The sequence below is a fragment of the Equus caballus genome, chromosome 21 (assembly GCF_041296265.1).
Source record: "Equus caballus isolate H_3958 breed thoroughbred chromosome 21, TB-T2T, whole genome shotgun sequence".
NCBI lineage: Eukaryota > Metazoa > Chordata > Mammalia > Perissodactyla > Equidae > Equus > Equus caballus.
The window spans coordinates 18523718-18549063 of NC_091704.1; the positions used below are offsets into that span (position 1 = coordinate 18523718).

The following is a 25346-nucleotide window of genomic DNA, read 5'->3' on the forward strand; positions in this document are numbered from 1 at the left end:
GGTCAAAGACATGAGATGGCGACGGCACCTGCGGGGTGCCAAGACCTGAGTATGACCTGAGCCAGTATTTGTAATGATGTGGATTGAACTCCGTCTCATCTAAGGCACTCTGAGAGGAAAACATGCTATTATTTTGTGTATTATTAAAAAGAGAAAAATGCCATCGATCCTAAGACTTCTTCCAGTGCCTGATGTTAAAATGTGAAGCTGAAATCACAGAAATATGGGAGTGCTTGTTAAACTAGGAAATATGCAAAGCTCCCTGGGCTGGGAGCTTAGCCTGTCCAAGTGCTGAATGCATTCCAGATGGTGTGGTTAATGACCTCACACAGCCCATGGGGAGGCTGCTGGGACCTTCCTCGGTGACTACCCAGCCCCCCAACAACCCCTTGCGTGGTGCAAACAGAGGCAGAGGCTTGGCTTCTTAAAATCATTGGATGCTGCTTTATTTACCAAAGGTGCCGGCCTAAGGCTGGTTCTGCCAGCCAGACCTACACAGGTGGTTGTACGGGGTCCCAGCTCAGTCTTGGTAGGCAAGGCTGGGTCAGCCTTGCCATGGGGGCAGTGTTCCCTCCTGGGGCCCTCACAGGGCCTGCCTGGTGGCAGCAGGATGGGCAGTGAATGTGGCACCATCGTCTCACGAAGGCACTTTCAGCTTTGGGGTCCCCAGGAAGAACTGCAGGATGCGGTCGGCCAGGAAAGCCAGGCAGAAGTCCAGGAGCAGGACCTGGGTGATGACCAGCTTGAACTGCAGGGCAGGGAGTGATGATGAGCTAGGTGCCTGCAGATGAGCCCAGGCCAAGTCCCAGGGCCATGTCCACAGGGCCACTCACCTCCACGGGGATGTCCACGAGGCCAAACTGGCTGTTGAAGTCGGGTGAGGAGCCAAGAAGCAGGCCGATAATGGCCAGGAGTGACAAGGCCAGGCTCCATACTAGGGGCCTGTTCTCAGGCAGGCTCTCCATGAAGGGTGGGCCCTGCAGGGACAGATGGACGGATGGCTGAGTGTTATGAGGGCCAGGCAGGTGAATAAAGCATGCTCAGGTAGGAGCTGGGCCTCACCTTGTAGTTGATGGCAAAGGTGGCCATCTGCATGGCCATGGCCATGATGTACACGGTGCTGTTGACCAGGCTTGGCTCAAACTCCTTGTACAGGTCCACAAATTGCTCCTGCCTACAGGGATGTGTGGGGATCAGGGCCCCTCTGTAGCTCCCGCTGCCCTTGCACAGAGCCAGGGATCTGCCTGGCTGACCCTGCTGGCCTGGCCCTGGTTACCCTAGGGCTATGTCTGTGTGCACGTCCTCGTGCCACCTCCCACCGCAGGGACGTCGCCTCCTCTGGGAGCACCCTGTCCGTCCCCATGCCAGAGCAGCACTCACTTCTCAGGGCTCCGGGCCTGGGCCTCACTGTACAGGTAGACGAGACTCAGGAAGTGCACGCAAAACTGAAGCACAACCGTGAGGATGGTGTACAGGTTGAAGATGTTGGGCAGGGGCCGCTCCCGGGAGAGGGTCTTGAGGGGCTGCAGTGGCAGGGTAGGGGTCAGGGCCCAGACTTGCCCTGGGGCCCCCAGCCCACTCTGCCTCCTAGCAGGCCAAGTGCAGAGAGGGTCTCCAAATCCTGGGGGTCACGGGTCAGCACCGGTCCTCAGAGACCTGCTCACCCCCGCAGCCCCTCAGCCCAGATGCCACACCACCCTCGCTTGATGCCCACACTCCATACAGTAGTCACAAGGGTCTTAAAATCCACACCCTTTCCCATTCCCCTTGCTCTAGAACAAACCCAAAGCCCTCTCGGGGGCCCATGGTTAACCCAGCCCACCTCCTGCCCCCTCTAGCCACTGAGGCCTTTTTGAGTCAGCCCACGTCTGTCTGTGACCTTCTGCCTAGTTCCTGGCTGACTCCCTTGTTCTTTACACATTGGCTTCAATGCCAGCATCACACAGGCTTCCCCAACCAACCCCTAGGTCTCCCGCATAGTCTGGGACCCGCTTTGTTTTTTTCACAGCACTGCATTCTCTGAGTGGTCTTAATAATTGTTTGTCCATTTGTCCCCAGCTCACCTTGGGGCTCTGTGTGGCCCACCTGAGACCCCAGGCCATGGACAGTGCCAGGGCCCAAGTTGTGTCACTGGGCGGAGCCTCAGCGCGCACCTGCCCTACCTCCTCATTCCCATCTGTAATGTGGGGACGATAGTTCCCACCCCAAGGGCTGCAGTGATAAAGAGCAGGGATGACACATGGTGGCACCTCTAATAGCCTGCCCTGGCTGGCTTGAGCATCCCTACCCATCAATCTGAGAAGCCTCTTAGCACCTCCAGGGTGGGTACTGTGGCTCAGAGGCAGAGAATACCCGTGGGCTGGGGCAGAGCCCCTGCTTTGTCTCGAGGCCCAGCCCACCTTGGAGCGGGAAATGAAGAGGAAGCAGCCGGCCAGCAGCAGCCCCTGCAGTGTGGCCTGGAAGTCGCTGAACTTGACGCCTTCCAGGTAGAGTACACTCTGACTGTATGCCAGGATGAGGGCGTTGAGTGCCAGAATCTTGAACATCTGCAGTGTGGTCACCAGCGTGCAGCGGCCCTGCTTGATCACGTGGCAGACTGGGGTGGGGGTGGGGGGGGTAGGTGTGGGCCTGGGTGCCAGGAAGGGTGGGCAGGGGGATGGGGTGGGTGGCAGGACTCACTGCATTGGATGGATGAAAGCTTGGAGGTAAAGGGTGCCGCGATGCTGGCATCCCCCAGCTTCACGATGGGCGTGCTCTCGTCCTCGAGGTCCCGCAGCACCTGGCTCAGGCGGTCCTGTGGAGCAGGTGGCAGGGGTGAGACCTGGCCACAAGGGGGTGCTGGTGTCCCCGTCCCATGACTCACCCGCTGGGAGGTTGGCTGCTCCTCAGGGGTTGGGAGCCCCGACCTGTGCCTGGCCACCCTGGAGGTGACCCTACTGCTGCTGTTGCTCAAGATGGGGCTGTCCCGGGGCCGTCGCCGCCGCTCGACAACCCGCTCAGGGGCATTGGCCAGGAGTGCCACACCTGTGGGGGACAGGGGCAGGGCGTGTGTTTGTGTCAGGATCCAGTGGGAGCCTGCTGGCCCTACGCTGAGGCCCAGCACAGAGCAGGATGTCTGCTCAAGGCCAAGGTGGAGCTGCTGGCCTCGTGGCTGAACCTCCCCAATGAACCTCAGAACATCTATCTTACCTTCTACAAACTAATACTCCATAAATGCTACAGTCGATAAATAAATCAAATAAATATTTACAAAGCACTAAAACTGTTACATTAGTCTTTAAACGTCAATTTGGCATCTGTCCGAGGGTATGAACCCTTAGCAAATGCTTCAGCTCCAACTGTGTCCCCTGACTTGTCCCATCTCTCAGCCTCTGGCCTCAGTGCCTCCACGCAGCGCCTGAGCAAACCAAGCCGGGTCTGCTCCACACAGCTGCCCCAGCCCTGGTGGCCCGGGCTGCACTGTTCCTCAGACACCTGTGTCCCTTCCTGCCTTTGTAGCCCCCTTGGATCTCCAACGCCAAGGGCCCCTGCCTCATCCCCTCACTGTCTTGTCATGCTTGATGACATGTCTCTGATGCTAAGCCTGTGTTGGCAGAGCAGTGAAGGAAGGACAAGGCCCCAGCCCGTGGGGCTCACCCACGTCAGCATGCTTCAGAGCACCCACGTCGTTGGTGCCATCCCCACACATGAGGGTCACGTAGCCCAGCTCCTTCAGACTGGTGATGACAAACTCCTGTATGGGCAGAGATGGGCTGAGTGAGGGCTGCGTGAAGCACCAGGGCCCTGCCTACCTCCGTCATCCCCTGCACTCACCTTCTGTTTGGGGGCCACGCGGGCGAACACCTGCACATGGGGGATGAGGCGAAGCAGCTGCTGGGGGTCCTCAGCCTGCAGGTGTGCCAGGCCATCGCCAGTGAGGCACAGTGCGTGCTCCAGGGCCAGTGACTTTGGGGAGCCCTGGGCCAGGGGTAGCACAACGCTGCCGTCGATGGAGTGCCACTCACAGGATCGACCTGCAGGGTCAGTACCCAGGGTCCAAGATGGGGTTCAGCCACCCAGATGGACCCCCAATACCCAGTCGGAGTCTCTCCTCTCTGGAGGACCGTCTCGGTCCCCACTCTTCCTCATCTTTCCCAACCCGGATTTAAGAACCTAGGGCCTGAATCACTGAGACCATGTAACAAGCCAGATTCGAACCCAGGTAGCTGACCTCAGAAGCCAGGCATTTCCCTAAGCCTCCCACTTAATGAACTCCCAGCCTTTGGGCCTGCTTAAAACCCCGCTCACCCAGGGCCAGGGCACCCCGAGTCACTTCCTCACGCCAGACACTTGCTATCTACTTCCTCTTTCTGGCTGGCTGGCCCAGGCAGGGACTCTTGAGCACCAAGGATGGCTGAGGGGGGCCCACTAGCCCTCCTGGCACTGGCTGGCTTCCCCGGTAGGACAGTAACTTTCACCTAGCTTTTGTTGTGGCCATTTTGTTAGGGCAACTTTGCCTGCCAGTCAACAGTACTGACAGCCACTTTGGGCCACCTTCCCACAACCTGTGGGCTAGGGCAGACAGCTAGGACCTGCAATGCAGACTGGGGGAAGGGCTGGAAGCTTCCAGAAGCTGTCCTAGCTGGTGAACGTCACTCCTGAGGCAGACTGCACTGGGCGCCATCCCGTGGTGTCTGACAGACCCCACCCCACCAGCGAGGATGTGCAGCAGCTGGATTTGCCCCTCAATTGGTTTGACTCCAGGGCACTACTTGCAGCCCACTGAGTGATCAGTTCTTGGTCACTCAGGAACAGCCTGTGGCCATGAGCTCTGGAGTTAAGACACCTGGGTTCAAATCCATGGTGACACCAAGGGACCCAGGCAGCAGATTCATTTCCGTTTCCTTGTGTATAAAGCAGGAGCCCAACAGCTAACCTAGTCGGCTTCCTCCTTTGTGGTGTGAGGATGGCAAGGCCCCCTTGAGGGCCAGAGGGACCAACATGGTAACAGGCACCAAGCCCTCTGCCCGGGGTCTGGCCATGCTGAGCACTGGCAGGCCCTGCGCTCAGCAGAGGAGCCCTTGCTGTACGCAGGCAGCCTGCCAGGCCCGAGGTGCGTGTGAGGATATGAAACGTGGGCAGATGTGACTACAACCAACCACCTTGTGATTGTAAGTTGCTGGTGATCCAGGAATCAGTGACCACCTGCATGCTGCTGGGCATGTGGGTCTGGAGCTCTGGCCAGAGGGCCCAAGTATGCCCAGAAGACAGGGCTGTCTCACAGGTGCTAGATGAGGTGGGGCGTGTTCACCCAGGCCTGGCATACAGACAAGCTGCCAGATGGGAGCTGTCCTTGGACTCAGGGTCCGCTCAGCCCCTGGCCACACAGGGCCTCACCTTTTTCCATGGGAGGCTGCAGGATCAGCGTGTGTGCCTTTTCAATGAAGTGCAGCTCCTGGGCCACATGGCAGGCAGTGAGCGGGTTGTCACCTGTGATCATGACCACCTGAGGAGAGGGTGGAGTCTCAGTGGGGCAGGGCCCAGTGAGTTATTACTGCAGCCTGGAGACCTGGTGTCCGAGTCCTTTTAAGGAAAGCTACAGAGAAAGGTCCTGGCCCCCTTATAGGGAATGGGCTTCCAGGGACCACAATCCACCCCTACTTGGGGCGTTTTATGCATACAATACACACATGTGTACCTTCCTGAGAATGGCCATAGCCTCTATTTGCAATACAATCTAAGAATCAACCCTTGGCGTGGATCCTCTTGGCTTGGTAGCTTCCCCAGGTGCAAGGACATAGGCTCTGGCCTCCTGGCTTAGAGCCCAGTGACGGGAAGACAGGTTGTGACTGCTGAGGGTCAGGTGTGGACTAATTATGTCACCACCCTCTGAGATGGCTCACCTCCCAGACTCTAAACTGCATCCTGAGTCCCAAACTAGAAAACACAAAACCACAAGACAGATGGATGTGGCCTCAGTGTTGCCTCCACATCCCCTGAAGCAGCCTCAGTTTTCTCCTCTCTAGGATGAGATAGAGAGTCAGGGAATAGACCTCACCTCCCAGGAACACTAGGGGTCGGAGGAGATGTGAGGAGGGTGGGCACAGGTCAGGTCCCAGAGCATCCTCAGGCCCAAAGCAGTGTGAGCGCCCGAGCAATGATGGCACTCGGCCAAAATCTAAGACGTCCTTGCTGCTGACACCTGGACACCCAAGCCTGGTTGTACCACTGAAGATAGAACTGTCCCCTGATGTCACATCCCCCTCTCTGTAAGGAGATGTGACCACTCTGCCTCCCTTGGGGCCCAGTGGGGAGGGGTCTGGCAGCCATACCCGGTGGGATGCGTTCTGGATCTCACGGATCACAGCCTTGGAGTCGGCCTTGAGTGGGCAGGAAACCACGATGAAGCCGACGAACTTGAGGTTGCACTCCAGGGTCTCCCGCTTCACCTCCCGGGCCTGTGGATAGATGTGGGGCTGCCCTCACGACCTGTCCCCACCCATTCCCATGCTTGGGGTGGGGGAGGTCAGGGAAGGCCCTGTCCTCACAGGAGGAACACTTGAGGACAGAAGGTAAGAGGCAGGGGTAGGGCGCTAGGCACCCTGGCGCCAGAGGCTTGGCAGTGGCTGAGTGGTCCCAGCCCCCGGATGGTGTCTCTACTCGCTGACACTGACAACAGCACAGCATGGAGCCCCTGTGGCTCAGCTTCTGAGATGATAAGGTCGAGACTCTCCTTTGTTAACCACTGAGCAGACGCTCATCCTCTGCTTCACATCAGAAACCCAAAACTCCCTGCCCTCACGGAGCTTGTCTTCTACTGGAGGAGACGTGTAATAAAGCAAATCACAGAGATCTGAATGCTGAGTGCCTGAGGAGAGATGAAGGTAGGGGAATGAGGCAGAAAGGGTCGGGGGCCAGCACTGAGTGGGCTGACTCTGAGAGGGGCTGTGACCACTTTCAGGAATGGGCAGGGCTGTAAGCCTCAACCTGGGCTCTGAAAACAGGGTGGTGACCTGTCGTTTTTTCTGGAAGAAATCTCGCACCCTCTGGGGGCAAGTAGACTGGATGAGGACTGAGAGGAGAGCAGGTGAAGGAGCAGCATTGGTAGTGGAGATGGGAGGAGAGCTGGTAGTGGGAAGTGGGGTGTGAGCGAGAGCCAGGGATGCCCAAGACAATGTGGTGACCAGGTGGTTGGGCAGGGCAAGGGTGGAGCTGGGCCAGAGCTGGGAAATCCAAGATGCCTCCTGTGTAAGGATCCAAGGGTGAAGAGGTAGGAGGCTGGGAAAAGGCTCTGTAGGAGGTGCCAGGATGGGATGGGGTCCGATGAGGGGCGCGGCGTGAAGCAGAGAAGGGACTGAGGACTGAGCGCCACTCAGGGCCTCCAAAGGTAGAGGCCAAGATGAAGATGAAATCACGTCCACTCACGCAGCACTGCGGGTGACAGGAGGCGATAGAGCCGAGGGGCTGGCAGGGCAGCAAGTAGGGAACCTGGGCCCTTACCTGCTGGTGAGTGAGGTGCCCCAGCTCCTTGTACCCCAGCGCCAGGACGCGGGCTCCTTCCCGGGAAATCTCCGTGTGGATGTGATGGTAGTCGGGTGGGCACTGGGAGAACTGCAGAGAACGCAGGGGGATGTCACTGACTGCTCTGTGCCCACCTCCCTTCCCTGGGCTGCGGCCAGCTCACCATGGAGTGCAGGGTTTCAGGGGCCCCCTTCACAGTCGCGATGTAGCAGAGGTCGGTGGAACCGAGCTTCTCGTAGGAGGCGAGCACGGACATTCGCTTTAGGGCACTGGCAAAATGAAAGCGCTGGTGAATTTTCAGCCCCTGAGTTTTAATACTTCGGGGGAATACTTTCTCATCTGGAAACAAATAAGTACGAGTCCTGAGGGCCTTCGCTCCAAAGAGGCAGCCAAGCCCCCCCTGCCCTCTCCACCCTCTTCCTCCCCCAGCCCCAGGCCCGGAGTCTGAGGGGGCTCCTGGCTCCAGGAGGGGTCAGAGCTGCGAGACCTTGGCTTGGAAACCCCTGCCCCGAGCCTTCAGGTGGAGTGGGCTCCAACCCAGAGAGACACACAAAGGCATGGCCTGTCCCAGGTCAGAGCTGAGCCTGTGCCCACCCGCCTGCTGCTGAGTTGGACACACAGGTGTCTCTGAGAGGTGAGGCCCTCCTGGGAGGGGGTACAAGAGCTGGCGGTGTGTCTGCACTGGGCCTGAGGCTCCAGCCCCTCACCTTTGGTCAGTGTCCAGTCTACGGCTGTCAGCATAGCCTTCTCCAGGGGGTCACCCACAAGGGTGCCATCATCCAGCTGCATAAGGGAGTGGCATGAGGCCAGGGCTCGGTGTGTTTCTACAGGGATGTTGGACACAGGAGTCACCTCCTTCCCATCTCTGCAAGGATGGGAAATAATTGGTTATAGGGTGGAGGCGAGCCAAGTGGAGGGACCCCTGGGAATTGCCAGCCAGGATGACAGAGGAGCCCCCAAACTCTGTGCCAGTCACTATGTGGGGCTGGGGGGAGTGTTGTCTTGGTCCTTGTGACACCTATGTCCATCTCACAGATGCCCCTAGAATTCATGCAGCTGCTTGGGGCCCAAGCTGAGCCCCCATGCCTCTGTCACTCACACTGAGGACTGCATGGGGAGCCCTCCAGATTGGACTTCTAATAGGCCCTCACTTCAGGGGATTGGGCTGGGCAGCTGTGTGTCCTCTGAGCTTCCAGAACACCCTCTGCTGAGCGCCTTGTGGCCCAGGCCCCCAATGCTCACCTGAGCCCAGCCACGCCTCGCACCACCAGGCTGTCACTGGTCAAGGTCCCCGTCTTATCGAAGCAACACACTTCCACCTTGCCGGCAAAGGGGATCCGGAAGGGCTCTGTGCAGTACATGTCTGCGAGGTGGGAGCCAGGGTTAGGGGTCCCACCAGGCCCCAGCCTGCTTGGCACCCCGGCCCTGTCCCAGAGACTCACAGAGCTTAGCCAGGGCGATGAGGGAGGTGTTGACGGCCAGAGACAGCTCGATGGGCAGCTCAGGGGGCACAACTGAGGTGAGAATCAGCGTGCATTCCAGAAACAGCTTGTAGCGGTTCCGGCTGGGGTCCTTAGTACCTGTAGAGACAGGGCTTGCCAGCCTGGGGCCGTGGGTGTAGGGCCAGCAGACAGGTGGGGGGGGGCCATGGCGCTCACCTTCAATCCACACATAGGCGGCTGCTGCGATGGCAAAGACCAGGAGAAAGAGGATGAAGATGAAGGTTTCTAGGTTGTTCGCAGTAACCCTCTTGACCCCAAATAGGATGGTGCGCAGCAGCTTGCCCTAGAGAGATGGAGGAACAGAGATTTTTCTTACGGGGGTGGCAGCCTGAGAACAAGGGCCAGTTTCTCCCTCTGCTGATGGGGAATGCCTGCCCTATGCCCACAAGTGAGCCCTGTAGCCAATGACGCAGCTGTCTCAGGGACCACACAGCTACGTGGGCAGCTGCCACTCAGCCAAGAGCTACGGAGCTATGGAGACCAGCAGCTGAGGCCTGCGGGTCAGGGAAAGAAGTGGGTGAGATATGAGACGAGCTTTCTGGAAGGAAATTTGATTATCAGTTCCATCAGGTAGTCCTCAGCCTGCTTTAGTGAAGAGTTTACAGTTAAGACTCTGTTCACACCCCAAAATGTGTGGTAATAGCCCATATGCTGTCTGTGCTCACTACTAGCACCTCAGCTTGGGAGAACGAGCTTGGCCTGGGGCTTACCTCTGCACCCTGGCCCTCATCCCCAGACCTGCTGTCAGAACGAGCCTGTGGGGTGGACGTTCTGGGGTCTGAAAGGGCCTCCGTCTCAACTGTCCACCACCCACCTTGGGCCCACCGTCTCCAGAACCGGGTAAGGCACCATACCTGGGATGTGTTGAATCCAGTCCTCAGGACGTAGGCCACGCACCCGTTGTCAACCGCTGGGGAGACAAGTAGAGACAGTGTCACTCGTGTCTGCTTGTCCCGATTCCCTCATGGGCAAGCACACATGGGGATAGTGGGGGTGGCAAGGCCAAGACACCCCCAGATGCCCTGAGGCACCTACGCTTCAGGCCTGTGGTGGCCTTCTGTGGGGGAATGTGCTGCACCACCTTGGTGCCCCCGAAGATGACGTGGAGCCGGGAGTCGGCCTGGAGGTCCAGCACTCGGTTGGGGCTGAGATCTTCAATGGGCTCCTGGGGAGGAAAGTAGTATGGTAAAGCTGATGCCGGTCCCACCTCAGCTTCCTCCTCTGTCCCTAGTCTCTGGAGAGCTAGACCCTGGGTCTGGGAGGAGCTCACCTGACCCTCATAGAGCTCCCTGTCCAACCCAGTGCATCTCGCCAGGTACAGGTGCCTCTGCCTTGTGTGCTCTACCTGCATGTGCAGTGACGACTCCCGTGACTCCACACCTGGCCACACCCAGGATTCACACCCTCCCCGTTTCTCAGCTCACCTCAGTCTGACACCCCAGGGTGCCTGGCCATTACCCTGATGCTCTTGGCCTCTTATCTCCTTCCCTCTCTCCATTGCCACCCAGCTGCCCTTTGCCTAGGCTTCTGACTGGCAGGAAACTCAGCAGCTCCATCGAGATGCTGCACCCACTTTGCCTCCTACAGCCTCCGGGGCCAGGGGCTCCACCCTCCGCCATCTGTGCCTGGGTGGGATCCCGGCCCAGCCATCAGCCCTCTCCTGGCCTGTTTCCTCCTCTGTGAATGGGACAGCAACGTGTGTGAATAGACTAAGGACACCCCCGAACCCCCAAGCACCTTCATCTGTGGCACTGACTCCCCTGTGAGCATGGCCTCGTCCACAATGCAGCGGCCCCGCAGCAGGAGCACATCACACGGTACCAGGTTCTCCTGTGGGGAGCGGCCTGCAGGGCAGGGGCAGGAGGGTTGGACAGAAGCCCAAGCCAGGGGCTCCCACTGGGACAGAGTAGAACTGAGTCTCACCGATGGAGACGATGTCCCCGGGAACAATCTCGTCGCTGGCGACGGGCCTCCACTTGCGGCTTCGGTAAACCTGGGTGAGAGCAAGGTGTCATCAGCTCTGGGTGTTCAGGCGCACATGGTGTGGGGACATCCCCAGAGCTGACAGCACCCTGCTTCTGCCCTGTGCCTGCCCCAAGACCAACAGGAGCCCTCCCCATTCGGTCTCCCTGCTGGCCACACCTGGATCATGTGAGGCTTATTGCCCATCTTCCGGATCTCTGACATGTTACGCATCTGCTGCTGCACCAGAGAGGCCTCAAAAGCCACCAGCATGGAGAGTGTGAAGACGCTGTAGTACCAGTATTCGTCCAGACACCAGAGCCCCACGCAGAACACCTGTGGGACATGGGCCAGTCTGTCCCTGCACCCACCCATCTGTCCATGGGAATGCCATATATACCCCTGCAGAGGCTGGGATGGCACACCAAGATTCCACCCATGGGCTTGGACCCATGAGGGGAGGGAAAGGTTTTTGGGTTTAGAGGTGCATACGGGTTGCTTTGGCTGTGAAAGCACTAAGGAACAGGGTGAGGAAAAGGGCCAGAGCTGCTGCTTTACCTGGAACACAAAGAATGGTGCTGTGGCTCTCTCCTTGAACAGCTCCGAGAAGTCGGGCACCACCATCTCAGCCCTACAAGAGACCAGATCCTGTTCTCTACTCGTGGTGGAGACCGTGGAGGCCCTACTCTGACACTGCTACCTGGGGGCACTGCAGGCCTCCCTGGGAAATGAAGTGCTCCAGGAACCCTCTAGACAGGACGCTCCACTCAAATATGGCTTTCCTGGTTCCCAAGGTACCGGGGTAGACTTGCTGCCCACTCCCAGCCTTGTGCTCCACAGAACCCAGATGAAGTTTCTGAATCAGCAACAGGCTCTTCAGGCAGCCATCCACCCAAGCGGGGCTGGTGCGAGACAAGAACCCATCTGGTCGGGCGACAAGGCAACTGGAGAGTGAATGTCTGACTGTGGGACAGGAGCCCTGAAGCTGCACAGAGGCGGCCAGCAGCTGGGTGCCAGGGAGTCCCCTGGGGCCTAAAATATGGTGCCTGAGTCTCACTCCACTTTGGAGAGGGGAGGTCTGGAGCCGCTATTTGCTAAAAACTCCCTGAATAAAAGCCCTGGAATATGAAGAACTAGGCCTAAGGTGTGTTCTATGACACTGTATAGTGGGCCCATGTGGCCAGGTGACCGGCCAGAACAACTAGGGCCACCGTCACGCTGCCCTTGAAGTGGAGGGATGTCCTGGACATGGGATGTGAGAAAATAAGGGGCCCCACTGTGAACAAACAACAATTGAGCCTCATCCTGTATTGCGTCGGGCACATCTGCATGAGTAGGGATGGTATGAAAGGGAATGTGCCAGGCTGCCACTGTGGTTGACCTGGGTGGGGGGGATGGTAAATGCTTCTTAAACATCTTCATAGTAGATCGATAGTTGTGATAAACATGTTTGTAGTTCTCTGAACAGCAATTAACCCAGGAAAGGTTCCCTAGAGGTTTTGAGGATTTTTGGTTGAGGATGATTGTCCTGGTGGCCAGGACAGGGGCTCTAGAGCCCAGCTCTGTCCCCTCTCAGCCACATGTCAGCATGGGTGGTTTTGGTGATTAAAGCAGAAAGCTCGTACAGAGCATCTGCCATTCCACATGGTACAACTGAGAACTTTTCTGCTTGCTGACATCGTTTTATCACCATTCCTGAAGTGCAAGGATATGGACGGGGAAAACATCGAAAACTTACGCTTAATGAAAAAATTCAAAACAAAGAGGAGAACTAAATAATAACGAGATAAGGAACAGCAGTCAAGCCTTGTGGGCCACAGGCCAGGCTCCCACCAAGAGATGCCCCTGCCATGGGGAAGCGCTCTCGCCTGCGAGCCCTCCAGGAGTCTTGTCACAGGTAAGTTCAGGGTACACTAGACTAGAGCAGGTTTCTCAGAGGGTGCTGGCCACCTTCATCTAGGAGGTTTTGCTGAAAAGGTGGACTCTTCCGTCCTCCTTCGCAGGCACCCAGACTTGGGAGCATGGCCAGGCAGCTAGATTGTAACCATGGGCAGAGCCCAACTTCTGCCAGCAGGGGCAATGCATGGGGACATGGGGACTCACTTGTTGCTCCCAAACTTCTTCTCGGCTGCGCGGATCTCCGAGTCCTCCTGGAACCCTCTGTTGCTCTGGTAGTATGAGAAGGCATTTCCCACGGGAAAGGCCACTGGGAGGAACCGCTTCTTCTCTAGAGCGTCGTAGGAATACTTTATTTTCTGGAATTCAAAGGACAGCACCTCCTGCCCATCTTCGCCCTGTGGGAGAACATGTGTCTGTGGCACAGGCCCCTGATCTGGGCGTGTCAGCGCCTGGGAATCCCACCCAAGCCATGCTAGGGCAGCCTCGCAGGCAGTCCCTACCTCATTGCGATGCAGGGCCACAAGCTCAGTGGAGCCATTGTTGGGGGTTGGCACCACCTTCACGAAGGTCACTTTGCTGGGGTCATACTCCTGCAAGAGGCAAAGCGCTGTGCTGAGCCCTTCTTAACCCCCAGCTCCACAGCCCTCACTGGGGAGGCTGCAGGTACAGCAGCTCTGTGCACATGTTCCAGAACATGCCACTGGGCTCCAAGTGCTGGCTTGGCCACTCCCTAGTCTGTCACTTGGACAAAGAACAACACCTTGCCACACCTTTGGTCCCATATCATAAAACTGGGGTCATGGACAGCAACCAACACCGAAGACTGCTGAAGATGACAGGAACTCAAACAGGAAGAATGCCACCTGGCAAGAGGTGTGCCCTCAATCCACGTGAGACAAGCTCTGTGACAGCCTACCTGGCCTGCTGCTTCCTGCCCTCCCATCCCGCTTCAGGCTGTATCCTCAAGGGATTAGGAATGATGAGGCTTGAGGCTTGTCCATGCCTTGACTAAGGGCCTTGGCACGAGCTGTTTTCTCTGCCTGGAGTACTTACTCATACAACCAGCTTCAGGCCTTTGCTCAGATGTCACCTTCTCAGGAGGCCTTCCCTGGCTGCTCCATCTAAAGTTCCCTCATGACATTCCTATCCTCGTCCTGATTCTCTCCCTCTTTAGCATCGTCAGCTGAGGACAAGTTCTATCCCCCCCACCAATACCACGAAGGTGAAGGGTTTCGTCTGTTTTGTTTACTGCTGTTTCCTCAGCACCTAAGACACGGAGGCATGGAATGGGGCTCTGTTAGCACTCCTTCAGTCCTGAGCTGTATCCATCCACCACTCTCTGGCAGACCCTGTGACGTGTGTTTTTGGGGTAGGGGGGCCACCATGGTGACCCCAAGAAACAAGGCCCCACCCCTTGGGGAGTCTATGGGCCACTAAAGCCGGCAGAAAATAACAACAGAAGACATATCTAGGAACTCTGGTGACTTCATAGAAGAAAAGTGCAAAGTGCTACATGGGGCAGCCCCATGCCAGGTGCTTTGCAAATGTCATCTATTTCTTCTCACGATGGTACCCTGAGGTAGGCACTATGGTTCTCACTTTACACAAGAGGAAATTGAAACCCAGAGAGCAGCGCACCCTGAGAGCTCTGAAGCAAACTCAGATCTGCCTATCCTAACCCCACAGCTGCTTAGCTCCTCCTTGTTCTCCATCCCTGGAGAGGAAGTTAACAGTCACACTTTTTAGGTGCAGGCCAAAACACAGCTAAGAGTTTGGGGGATGTCACACTCTCTTCAACTCCCCTTCATTTTTTTGTCCCTCACTAGGGTCTCTCACTGTACTGACTTGAAGCCACCAAGCTCAGAAGTTTGAACCCGTCCCCTGGGATAAGGGAGTGTGGCGGGGGGGCTGTTCTGTCTCTCTCTGCAGCCCTTGGTGCTGTTCCCTTTCCCTCTTCTTTCAGCAAACACAGATCTGGGATCAGAGGGGAGGCTGGCTGCAGGTTGACCTCAGCATTCCTGACTCCAACCCTGCCATAAGTCACTTGCTAACAAATAGCTCCTGCTTCTCTTAAACACTGCGATTAACTGCATTCCAAGCTCGTTTGGGTTGTACTACCCGAAGGCTTCTGAGCACTGGACAGCAGAGTTCTCAAACCAAGCTTCACAGACAGGGAAACCCACCCTGCAGGTCTGGCCTCCCACTTTAAAAACCAAGGTAAGACACAGAAGAAAAACAAAGCAGGAGTGTTTCCAGGAGAAACAACCCAGTACTCGCTATTATGGAAGCTGGCATTAACAAGCTCTATCAAACAGCGCCATACGCCAAGCCCCACGTTAACCTTCCTATAGGTATTACCTTATGGATCTAAATGACTGCACCAGGGGGAAATTCCAGAGGAGGGAAGAGAGTCAGACCACGCCAGGTCGCACAGCAAGTCAGCAGTGGGTCCAGGATTTAGCCAGCGCAGAAGCGCAGAGGACGCCCCTGGGAACCCAAGCCCAGTAGATGCTGGGCCCGGGCCGAGCCCAGAACCAACCCGAACGCCGTGCTGCGATTCGCGGCGAGGCCCGGCTCGTGCCCGTGCACTTACCGGAGTGCAGGTGAGCGCGCAGTGCGCGTGCACGGACCAATGCCCCGAGAGGACAGTGAGCGCGTGCGCGAGGCAGATGGAGGCAAGCACGAGCAGCGCAGCCTCAGGGACCTGCGCCCAGCTGTTGCCCCAGCCCCAGCAGCCGGCGGCCGCGGCGCCCAGCCAGGCCGGGTAGAGCAACCCCGCGAACGGCAGCACCGTGAGGCGCCGCAGCACCGCCAGCCGCCGATACGGCCACACGGCGGCCACCAGCTCGTCGCCGCTCGCTATCAGCGCTGGCCCGGCGGCAAGGAGCGTACGCGGCTGCGGCCCGGGCTTGGGCTGCCCGCCGGGCCGGGCCCCACAAGACACCGCGTTGCCTGCCGCCGCCGCCGCCGCTGCCGCCGCCATCTTTCCCAGCGCCGCGCTCGCTTCCGGGCAGAGGCACCGCCTCACTTCCGAGGTTTTACTTCCGGTGAGCCCTGGGCGCCGCTGTGGCAGCCGGGAATGGGAAGAGCCAGGGTAACGTAAGGGGCTGAGTCCGGAAGTGGCTACTCAGGGCGCCGCCATGACAGGCTGTGGCCGGAAGGAGAGGCAGGAGGCCGCCATGACAGAGAGGGCTTGAAAGGACTCAGGTGGCCTTCCGCCCAGCCACGGCCGACTGAGACCGGAAAAGGCGAGACAAGGCGGACGGGGCGCCACCACGACAAACTGAACCGGAAGAGGTGAGCCCTCCTCCGAGAACACATCCGGCTGTCTGGGTCACAGGGGCGGAGCCTGGACTCTGCGGAGGCGGGGCCAATCAGGGAAGGGCCCGCGTACAGGGGCCGAGGCCTGGGCACGCCGAAGGGGCGGGGTTTGCCGTGGGGGCTTGGGAGGGGCGGGGGGCGGTGGTTTCTGGGTGGTTCTCCGCCGGCCGGGGAAGCGCTTCCTGCGGGGTCCTGGGCAGGCGGCTGTGCTGGCTGGCTTAGAGAGCCAACACGGGACACAGCCGCATTGGACGAGAGCCATCATGTAATAGGTAATAATTACGCACCCAAAGTGCTACTTTAACATAAAAATATGCAAAAGTGGTGTTTATTTGAAATGAGATATTATTTTGTGCTATTTACTTTTTGTTACATAAATGCTGTTTGAACAAAACAGTAGCAATGTGTATTGTATATAGTACGATATTTTTGTTTCTTTGTTTTTTGACTCAGCAATTTGAACTAATTTTTAAACTTTTTATTGGATATTTGAATTTTGTAGGCTATATTGTCGCATATTCTTAAGATACATAAGTAAGACTTTGTAAAAGGAGAACATAAATGCAATAGGACTTAGATATACTATAATAAAAATGACGATGACATTGCTTTCTGTCCCATTACACAGTAGGATATTTTTATTTACAGTTTTCTTTTCCAATAATACTTCTCTGAAGGGACTGCAACCTTTAGGACATCCTTTTCTTTTATGAAGTGATAAAACTAACTCAAAGGAGCATTTGTCAAGTAATTATCAAGCCCACAATTACTCTGATTTTTGGTGTCATTCCAAGCTAAATATCCTCTCAACTAGAAGCTTTCAGTATGGATTTTACTTACTAGTAACAACAGGCTTTTTTGACTTGTAGGAATTAATTTCTAGCTCTCCAAATTAGATTTATTTTGCAGACCAGCTATTTGTCAATCAGGTCTTTGCATCTATAAATTCATCATATGCCAAAATGTGTCCAAAATGTTCATTATTTTTGAACACTGTGAAGCACATTGGATGTCATCATAAGTTAAACCTCCCTTTTTCAAGGACAATGGTTTTAAAACATAGAGGTAATTTGAAGTTGTGAAATCAAAGTTGAATTACAAATAGTTACATTTTTAGGCAAGAAACTGAGAACATACTGTTTAATTTGACTGCCGCTTTCTGGTGACATTTTGAATTCAGAAGCAGTCTTATTTTAAAACAGGAGTCATTTTTCATGGTATGAGTTTTTGTCATAACTTCAAACAGTTTAGGGGCAGTTAGTTCATCCTTGTCTGGCCTCCTTATGGCCACTTCAAAGATCACCAAAGAGTTTTGGAGAAACAGCATGTCAATTTCTGCTTGACTGTAATTGTTTTCTCCATTTGAATCTTCAATGCCAAATTAGAGGAGGGCAATTTTCTTTTCTCACACTTTGAAAATATGATTTTATGGCCGGCCAACTTAAAAAAACTCTTGTATTAGAGTAGTTTTAGGTTCAAGCAAAAGTGCAGTGAGAGAAAAGTACAGTGATTTCCTATATATCTCCTGCCCCCATGCATTTATACCCTCCCTGGTTATCAGCTTCTCCCACCGGAGTGGTACATTGTTACCAAAAAAAGAAAACCCAAAAAAACAAACCAAGTCATTGTCTGTAGTTCACCCCTGGGTCACTCTTGGTATTGTACATTCTGTGGGTTTGGACAGATAAATAGTGACATGTATCCATCATTATGGTCTCAAACAGAGTAGTTTTACTGCCGTAAAAATCCTCTGTGCTCTTCCTCCCCCCAACCCCTGGCAACCACTGATCTTTTTACAATCTCCATAGCATTGCCTTTTCCAGCGTATCATACAGTTGGAATCATACAGTATGTAGCCATTTCAGATTGGCTTCCTTCACTTAGCAATGCATTTAAGGTTCCTCTGTGTCTTTTCATGGCTTGATAGCTCATTTCTTTTTAGCACCAAATAATATTCCGTTATCTGAATGTACCATAGTTTATTTTTCCATTCACCTACTGAAGGACAACTTGGTTGCTTTCAAGTTTTGGCAATTATGAATAAAGCTGCTATAAACATCCATGTGCGGGTTTTTAATTTTTTAATGGTGACATGATAACATACATTTCTTTCTTTCCTTCCTTTTTTTAATTCATGTTTTCCAGTTTTATTGAGATATAATTGACATATAACATTGTGTAAGTTTAAGGTGTACAACATGATGATTTAATACACGTGTGTATTGTGTAATGATTACCTCAGGAAAGTTAGTTAACACCTCCATCACCTCACATAGTTACCTTTTTTTGTGGTGAGAATGTTTAAGATCTACTCTCTTAGCAAACTTCAAGTATACAAAACAGTATTACTAATTACAGTCACCGTGCTGTACATTACATCCCCAGGACCTTTGTAACCTTTGACCAACATGTCTCTATTTATCTCACCCCTCAGTTCGTGGCAACCCCCTTCTGCTCTCTATGAGTTCCATGTTTTTAGATTTCGCATGTAAGTGCGGTCACATAGTGTTTGTCTTTCTGTGTCTGACTTCTTTCACTAAGCATGATGCCCTCAAAGTCCATCATGTTTTCACAAATGGCAGGATTTCCTTCTTTCATATGGCTGTAAATCTGTCATCCATCTATCTATCTATCCATCCATCCTCATCTCACATTTTCTTTATTCGTTCATTGGTAGATGAACATTTAGGTTGTTTCAATGTCTTGGCTATTGTGAATAATGCTGCAGTAAACATGGGAGTGCAGACATCTCTTTAAGATACTCATTTCATTTCCTTAGAGATAGTGATTTCTTTTGCTTTGGATATATAACCAAAAGTATGATTGCTGGATCATATGCTAGTTTTATTTTTAATTTTTTGAGGAACCTCCATACTGTTTCCCATAGCGACTGTACCAATTTACATTCCCACCAACAGAGTGCAAGGGTTCAATTTTCTCCACATGCTCACCAGCATTTCCTATCTCTTGCCTTTTTATTTATTTATTTATTTAATTTTTCATTGCGGTAACATTGGCTTATAACATTATATAAATTTCAGGTGTACACCCGTTAGATTGGCAAAAACATCCAAAACCAAGAGTGACAAATGTTGGAGAGGTTGTGGAGAAAAAGGAACCCTCATACACTGTTGGTGGGAATGCAAACTGGTACAGCCACTATGGAAAACAGTATGGAGATTTCTCAAAAAGTTAAAAATAGAAATACCCTATGACCCAGCCATCTCATTACTGGGTATCTATCCTAAGAACCTGAAATCAGAAATCCCAAGAGTCCCTTGCACCCCTATGTTCATCGCAGCATTATTTACAATAGCCAAGATGTGGAACCAACCTACATGCCCAGAAACTGATGATTGGATAAAGAAGATATGGTATATATACACAATGGAATACTACTCAGCCATAAAAAAAGACAAAATTGGCCCATTCGCAGCAACGTGGATGGACCTTGGGGGTATTATGTTGAGCGAAATAGGCCAGTCAGAGAAAGATGAACTCTATATGACTCCACTCATAGGTGGAAGTTAATATATTGACAAGGAGATCTGATCGGTGGTTACCAGGGAAAAGGGGGGGTGGGGGGAGGGCACAAAGGGGGAAGTGGTGTACCCACAACATGACTAACAATAATGTACAACTGAAATCTCACAAGGTTGTAATCTATCATAACATTAATAAAAAAAATTTCAGGTGTACATCATTATATATTTTTGATTTCTGTGTAGATTACATCATGTTCACCACCTAAGGATTAATTACCTTCCATCACCACACACATGTGCCTAGCCACCCCTTTCACCCTACTCCCTTCTCCCTTCCCCTCCAGTAATCACCAATCCAATCTCTGTTTCTATGTGTGTGTTTGTCGTTTTTGTCTTCTACTTATGAGTTAGATCATACGGTATTTGACTTTCTCCCTCTATTTCACTTAGCATAATACCTTCAAGGTCTATCCATGTTGTCACATATGGCTGGATTTCATCCTTTCTTATGATTGAGTAGTCTTCCATTGTGTATATATACCGCATCTTCTTTATCTGTTCGTCCCTTCATGGGCACCTAGTTTACTTCCAAGTCTTGGCTCTTGTGAATAATGCTACAGTGAACATAGGGGTGCGTGTATCTTTATGCATTCGAGTTTTCATGTTCTTTGTAAAAATACCCAGCAGTGGAATAGCTGGATCATATGGTAGATCTATTCTTAATTTTCTGAGGAATCTCCATACTGTTTTCCATAGTGGCTGCACCAGTTTGCACTCCCACCAGCAGTGTATGAGGGTTTCCTTCTCTCCACATCCTCTCCAACACCTATTGTTTCCTGTCTTATTAATTATAGCCATTCTGTCTTGTCTTTTTGATGATAGCCATTCTAGCAGGTATGAGGTGCTATCTCATTCTAATTTTGATTTGCATTTCCCTGATGATTAGTGATGTTGAGCACCTTTTCGTTTACCTGTTGGCCATTTTTATGTCTTCTTTGGAAAAATGTTCAGATCCTCTGCTCATCTTTTAATTGAATTGTTTACATTTTATTACTATTGAGTTGTATGAGTTCTTTTTATATTTTGGATATTAACCCCTTATCATACATATGGTTTGCAAATATTTTCTCCCATTCTGTAGGTTGCCTTTTTATTTTGTTGATGGTTTCTTTTGCTGTACTGAAGCTTTTTAGTTTGGTGTAGTCCCACTTATTAATTTTTGCTTTTGTTGCTTATGCTTTGGTGTCATATTCAGGAAATCACTGCCAAGACTAATGTCAAGGAGCATATTATCTATGTTTTCTTCTAAAATTTTTATGGTTTCAGGTTTTATGTTTAAGTCCTTAATCCATTTCGAGTTAATTTTTGTGAGTAGTGTAAGAAGTGGGTCCAAACTCATTCTTTTGCATGTGGATATCCGTGTGGATTTCCCAACACCATTTATTGAAGAGACTATCCTTGCCCCATTCGTGACTCCCTTGTCAAGTATTAATTGACCACGTATGCATGGGTTTGTTTCTGGGCTCTTGATTCTGTTCCATTGGTCTGTGTCTGTTTTTATGCCAGTACTATACTGTTTCGATTACTATAGTTTTGTAAGATAGTTTTAAATCAGGACGTGTGATGCCTCCAGCTTTGTTCTTTCTCAAGATTGCCTTGGCTATTTGGAGTCTTTTGTGGTTCCATACAAGTTTTAGAATTGTTTTTCTATTTCTGTGAAAATGCCATTGGGGATTGCACTGAATCTATAGATGGCTTTGGGTAGTATGACATTTTAACAATATTAACTCTTCCGATCTGTGAACACAGGATATCCTTCCATTTGTTTTTGTCTTCTTCAATTTCTCTTATCAATGTGTTACGGTTTTCAGTGTATAGATCTTTCACTTCCTTGGTTAAATTTATAATTAAGGCGTTTTATTGTTTTTGATGCTATTGTGAATGGGATTGTTCCTTATTTCTTTCTCAGATAGTTCTCTATTGGTGTATAGAAATGCAACTGATTTTGTATGTTGATTTTGTGTCCTGAAACTTTACTGAATTTTTTTATTAGTTCTAACAGTTTTTTGGTGGAGTCTTTAGGATTTTCTATGAAAACATCCTATCATCAGCAAACATGACAAATTGACATCTTCCTTTCGAATTTGGATGCCTCTTTCTTTCTTTCTTTCTCTTCCTTCCTTCCTCCCTCCCTTCCCTCCCTCCCTTCCGTCCCTTCCCTCCCTCCCATTCTTCCCTCCCTCCTTTCCTTCCTTCCTTCCTTCCTTCCTTTCTTTCATTCCTTCTTTCTTTAATTCCTTCTTTCTTTATTGCCCTGAGCTAACATCTGTTGCCAATCTTCCTCTTTTTGCTTGAGGAAGGTTGTCGCTGAGCTAACATCTGTGCCAACCTTCTTGTATTTTATGTGGCATGCTGCCACGGCATGGTTTGACGAGTGGTGCTAGGTCCACGCTTGGGATCCGAACCTGCAAACCCTGGGCTGCTGAAGCGGAGTGCACAAACTTAACCACTACACCATTGGGATGTCCCTGTTATTTCTTTTTCATGCCTGATTCCTCTGGCTAGGACTTCACTATTTGAATAGAAGTAGTGAGGGTAGGCCCTCTTGTCTTGTTCCTGATCTTAGTGGGAAAACTTTCGACCTTTCACCACTGAGTATGCTATTAGCTGTGGGTTTGTTATATATGGCTTTTATTATGTTGACGTATGTTCTTTCTATACCTACGTTTTGGAGAGCTTTTATCATGAAAGTATGTTGAATTTTGTCAAATGCTTTTCTGCATCTATTGAGATGATCATATGATTTTTGTATTTCATTCAATTAGAGGTGTGCCTCATTTTTTTTTTCTTTTGAGGAAGATTAGCCCTGAGCTAACTGCTGTCAATCCTCCTCTTTTTGCTGAGGAAGACTGGCCCTGAGCTAACATCCATGCCCATCTTCTACTTTATATGTGGGACGCCTACCACAGCATGGCATGCCAAGTGGTACCATGTCTGCACCCGGGATCTGAACTGGTGAACCCCGGGCCGCCAAAGCAGAACGTGCACACTTAACCGCTGCGCCACCGGGATGGCCCCCCAGGCATACCTCGTTTTATTGCACCTTGCTTTATTGCACTTTGCAGATATTGTTTTTTACAAGACCCTCCACCAGTAAAAAGATTGGACTGCTGAAGGGTCAGATGATGACTAGCAATTTTTAGCACTAAGATTTTAATTAATTAAATGTATGTTTTTTTTAAAAGGCATATTGCTATTGCACACTTAATAGACTACAATATAGTGTAAACCAAACTTTTATATGTGTTGGGAAACCAAAAAATTCATGTGACTCACTCTGTTGCAGTATTCACTTTATTGTGGTGGTCTGATACTGGACCCACAGTATCTCTGAGATAGGCCTGTAATATAGTGTACCACATTTAGTGATTTGCATATCTTGAACCATCTTTGCATCCCAGGATGAATCTTGCTTGATCATGGTGTGTGATCCTTCTAATGTACTGTTGAATTTGGTTTGCTAATATTTCGCTGAGAAATTTTGCATCTATAATCATTAGGAATACTGGCCTATAATTTTCTTTTTTGTAGTGTCCTTATCTAGCTTTAGTAATGGGGCAATGCTGGCCTTGTAAAATGAATTTGGGAGTGTTCCCTACTCTTCAATCTTTTGGGTAAGTTTGAGAAGACTTGGTGTTAGTTTTTCTTTCAATGTTTGGTGGAATTCACTTATGAAGCCACCTGGTCCTGGAGTTTTCTTTGTTGGAAGGTTTTTGAGTACTGATTCAAACTCCTTGTCGTAGGTCTATTCAGATTTTCTACTTCTCCTGATTCAGACCTTTTAGGTTGTATGTTCCTAGAAATTTATCTGTTTCTACTAGGTTGTTCAATTTGTTGGTGTATTATAGTTTATACTAGTCTCTAATGATCCTTTGTATATCTGTGGTATCTGTTGTAATGTCTCCTTCTTCATTTATAGTTTTATTTATTTGAATCCTCTTTTTTTCTTGGAAGGTATAGCTTAAGATTTGTCAATTTTGTTTGTGTTTTCAAAAATAGAGCTCTTAGTTTTGCTTGTCTTTTCTATTCTCTGTTTCATTTATTTCTTCTGTGATCTTTGTTATTTCTTTCCTTCTACTAATTTGGGCTTAGTTTGTTCTTTTACTAGTTCCTTGAGGTGTAAAGTTAGGTTGTTTGTTTGAGATCTTTCTTTTTTCTTAATGTAGGCACTTATCGCTGTGTGGTGTAAGTGCCTGACATTAAGCTTTTTGATTGTAGTTTTAGTGCCTGACATTGTTTATTATTTATTTTTTATTTTATTGAGATTGTAATACTTTATAGCATTGTGAAATTTTGGTTGTACATTATTATTTGGCATCACCATATATGTGAGCCCCTTTATCACTTATGCCCACCCTCTAACTCCCTTCCACTCTGGCAACCACTTATCTGTTCTGTTTGTCCATGTGTTTGTTTATTTTCCATAAATGAGTGAAATCATACCATGTTTGTCTTTCTCTATCTGGCTTATTTCACTTAACTTAATACCTTCAAGGTCCATCCATGTTGTTGCAAATGAGACAATTTTGTCTTTTTTTATGGCCGAGTAGTATTCCATTGTGTATATGTACCACATCTTCTTTATCCATTCATCAGTTGATGGGCACTTGGGTTGCTTCCACCTCATGACTATTGTGAATAATGCTGTGGTGAACGTAGGGGTGGGTAAGTCTCTTTGAATTGTTGATTTCCTGTCCTTTGTATAAATACCCAGTAGTTGGATAGCTGGGTCATGTGGTATTTCTATTTTTAATTTTTTGAGAAATCTCCATATTGTTTTCCATAGTGGCTGCACCAGTTTGCATTTCCACCAGCAGTTTTTGAGGGTTCCCTTCTCTCCACATCCTCTCCAACATTTGTTGTTTTTTGTCATGGTAATTATAGCCATTCTAATAGGTGTAAGGTGATATCTCGTAGTTTTGATTTCTATTTCCCTAATGATTACTGATGTTGAACATCTTTTCATGTGTCTCTTGGCCATTTTTCTTTGGAAAAATGTCTGTTCATATCCTCTGCCCATTTTTTGATCAGGTTGTTTGTTTTTTTCTTGTTGAGTTGTATGAGTTCTTTATATATTTTGGAAATTAACCTCTTGTCTGATATATGATTTGCAAATATTTTCTCCCAGTTGGTGGGTTGTCTTTTCATTTTATTCATTGGTTCCTTTGCTTTGCAGAAGCTCCTTAGTCTGATATAGTTCCCTTTGTTTATTTCTCCTTTTGTTTCCTTTGCCTGAGTAGACATGGTGTTTGAAAAGATCCTTCTAAGACTGATGTCAAAGAATGCACTGCTTATATTTTCTTCTAGGCGAATTATGGTTTCACATTTTACCTTCAGGTCTTTAATCCGTTTTGAGTTATTTTTTGTATATGGTGAAAGATAGTGCTCTACTTTTACTCCCTGCATGTGGCTATCCAGTTTTCCCAGTACTGTTTATTGAAGAGACTTTCCTTTCTCCATTGTATGTTCTTGGCTCCTTTGTCAAAGATTAGCTGTCTGTAGATTTGTGGTTTTATTTCTGGACTTTCAGTTCTGTTCCATTGATCTATGTGTCTGTTTTTGTACCAGTACCATGCTGTTTTGATTACTATAGCTCTGTAGTATCAAAGTCAGAGAT

The 25346-nt window shown here is 50.6% G+C and overlaps 1 protein-coding gene and 1 long non-coding RNA gene across 7 annotated transcripts in view; one reads left to right on the top strand and one right to left on the bottom strand.

Moving 5' to 3' along the window:
* Positions 1-421: 421 nt before the first annotated feature.
* On the bottom strand, positions 422-16148 carry ATP13A1 (ATPase 13A1). 3 transcript variants are annotated; one of them, XM_001500904.7, is made up of 26 exons: positions 15457-16148; positions 13364-13453; positions 13068-13258; positions 11523-11595; positions 11145-11300; positions 10926-10995; positions 10740-10846; positions 10038-10167; positions 9857-9912; positions 9159-9285; positions 8943-9080; positions 8743-8863; positions 8208-8365; positions 7664-7839; positions 7480-7590; positions 6312-6437; positions 5377-5485; positions 3814-4013; positions 3637-3733; positions 2864-3024; positions 2680-2794; positions 2400-2596; positions 1381-1523; positions 1063-1174; positions 834-977; positions 422-748 (listed from the first exon to the last, which is right to left on the bottom strand). In XM_001500904.7, the coding sequence occupies exons 1-26, from the start codon at positions 15844-15846 to the stop codon at positions 638-640; spliced, it is 3609 nt and encodes a 1202-aa protein (XP_001500954.1). In that variant the 5' UTR covers positions 15847-16148; the 3' UTR covers positions 422-637. The 3 variants fall into 3 exon arrangements, with proteins under 3 accessions (XP_001500954.1, XP_070102832.1, XP_070102831.1); XM_070246731.1 differs by having other exon boundaries at positions 15222-15865; XM_070246730.1 differs by lacking the exon at positions 8208-8365 and having other exon boundaries at positions 7664-7769.
* A 152-nt stretch (positions 16149-16300) lies between these two features.
* The window catches only part of LOC106782338 (uncharacterized), a 209607-nt gene continuing 200561 nt past the window's right edge, over positions 16301-25346 (top strand). For 2 of the 4 annotated variants that reach the window (XR_011430492.1, XR_011430491.1), the window contains exon 1: positions 16335-16456. This is a non-coding gene — a long non-coding RNA (uncharacterized lncRNA). Of the gene's footprint in view, positions 16457-25346 lie in introns of all 4 variants that reach the window. The other 2 variants (XR_011430493.1, XR_011430494.1) reach the window with 2 other exon arrangements.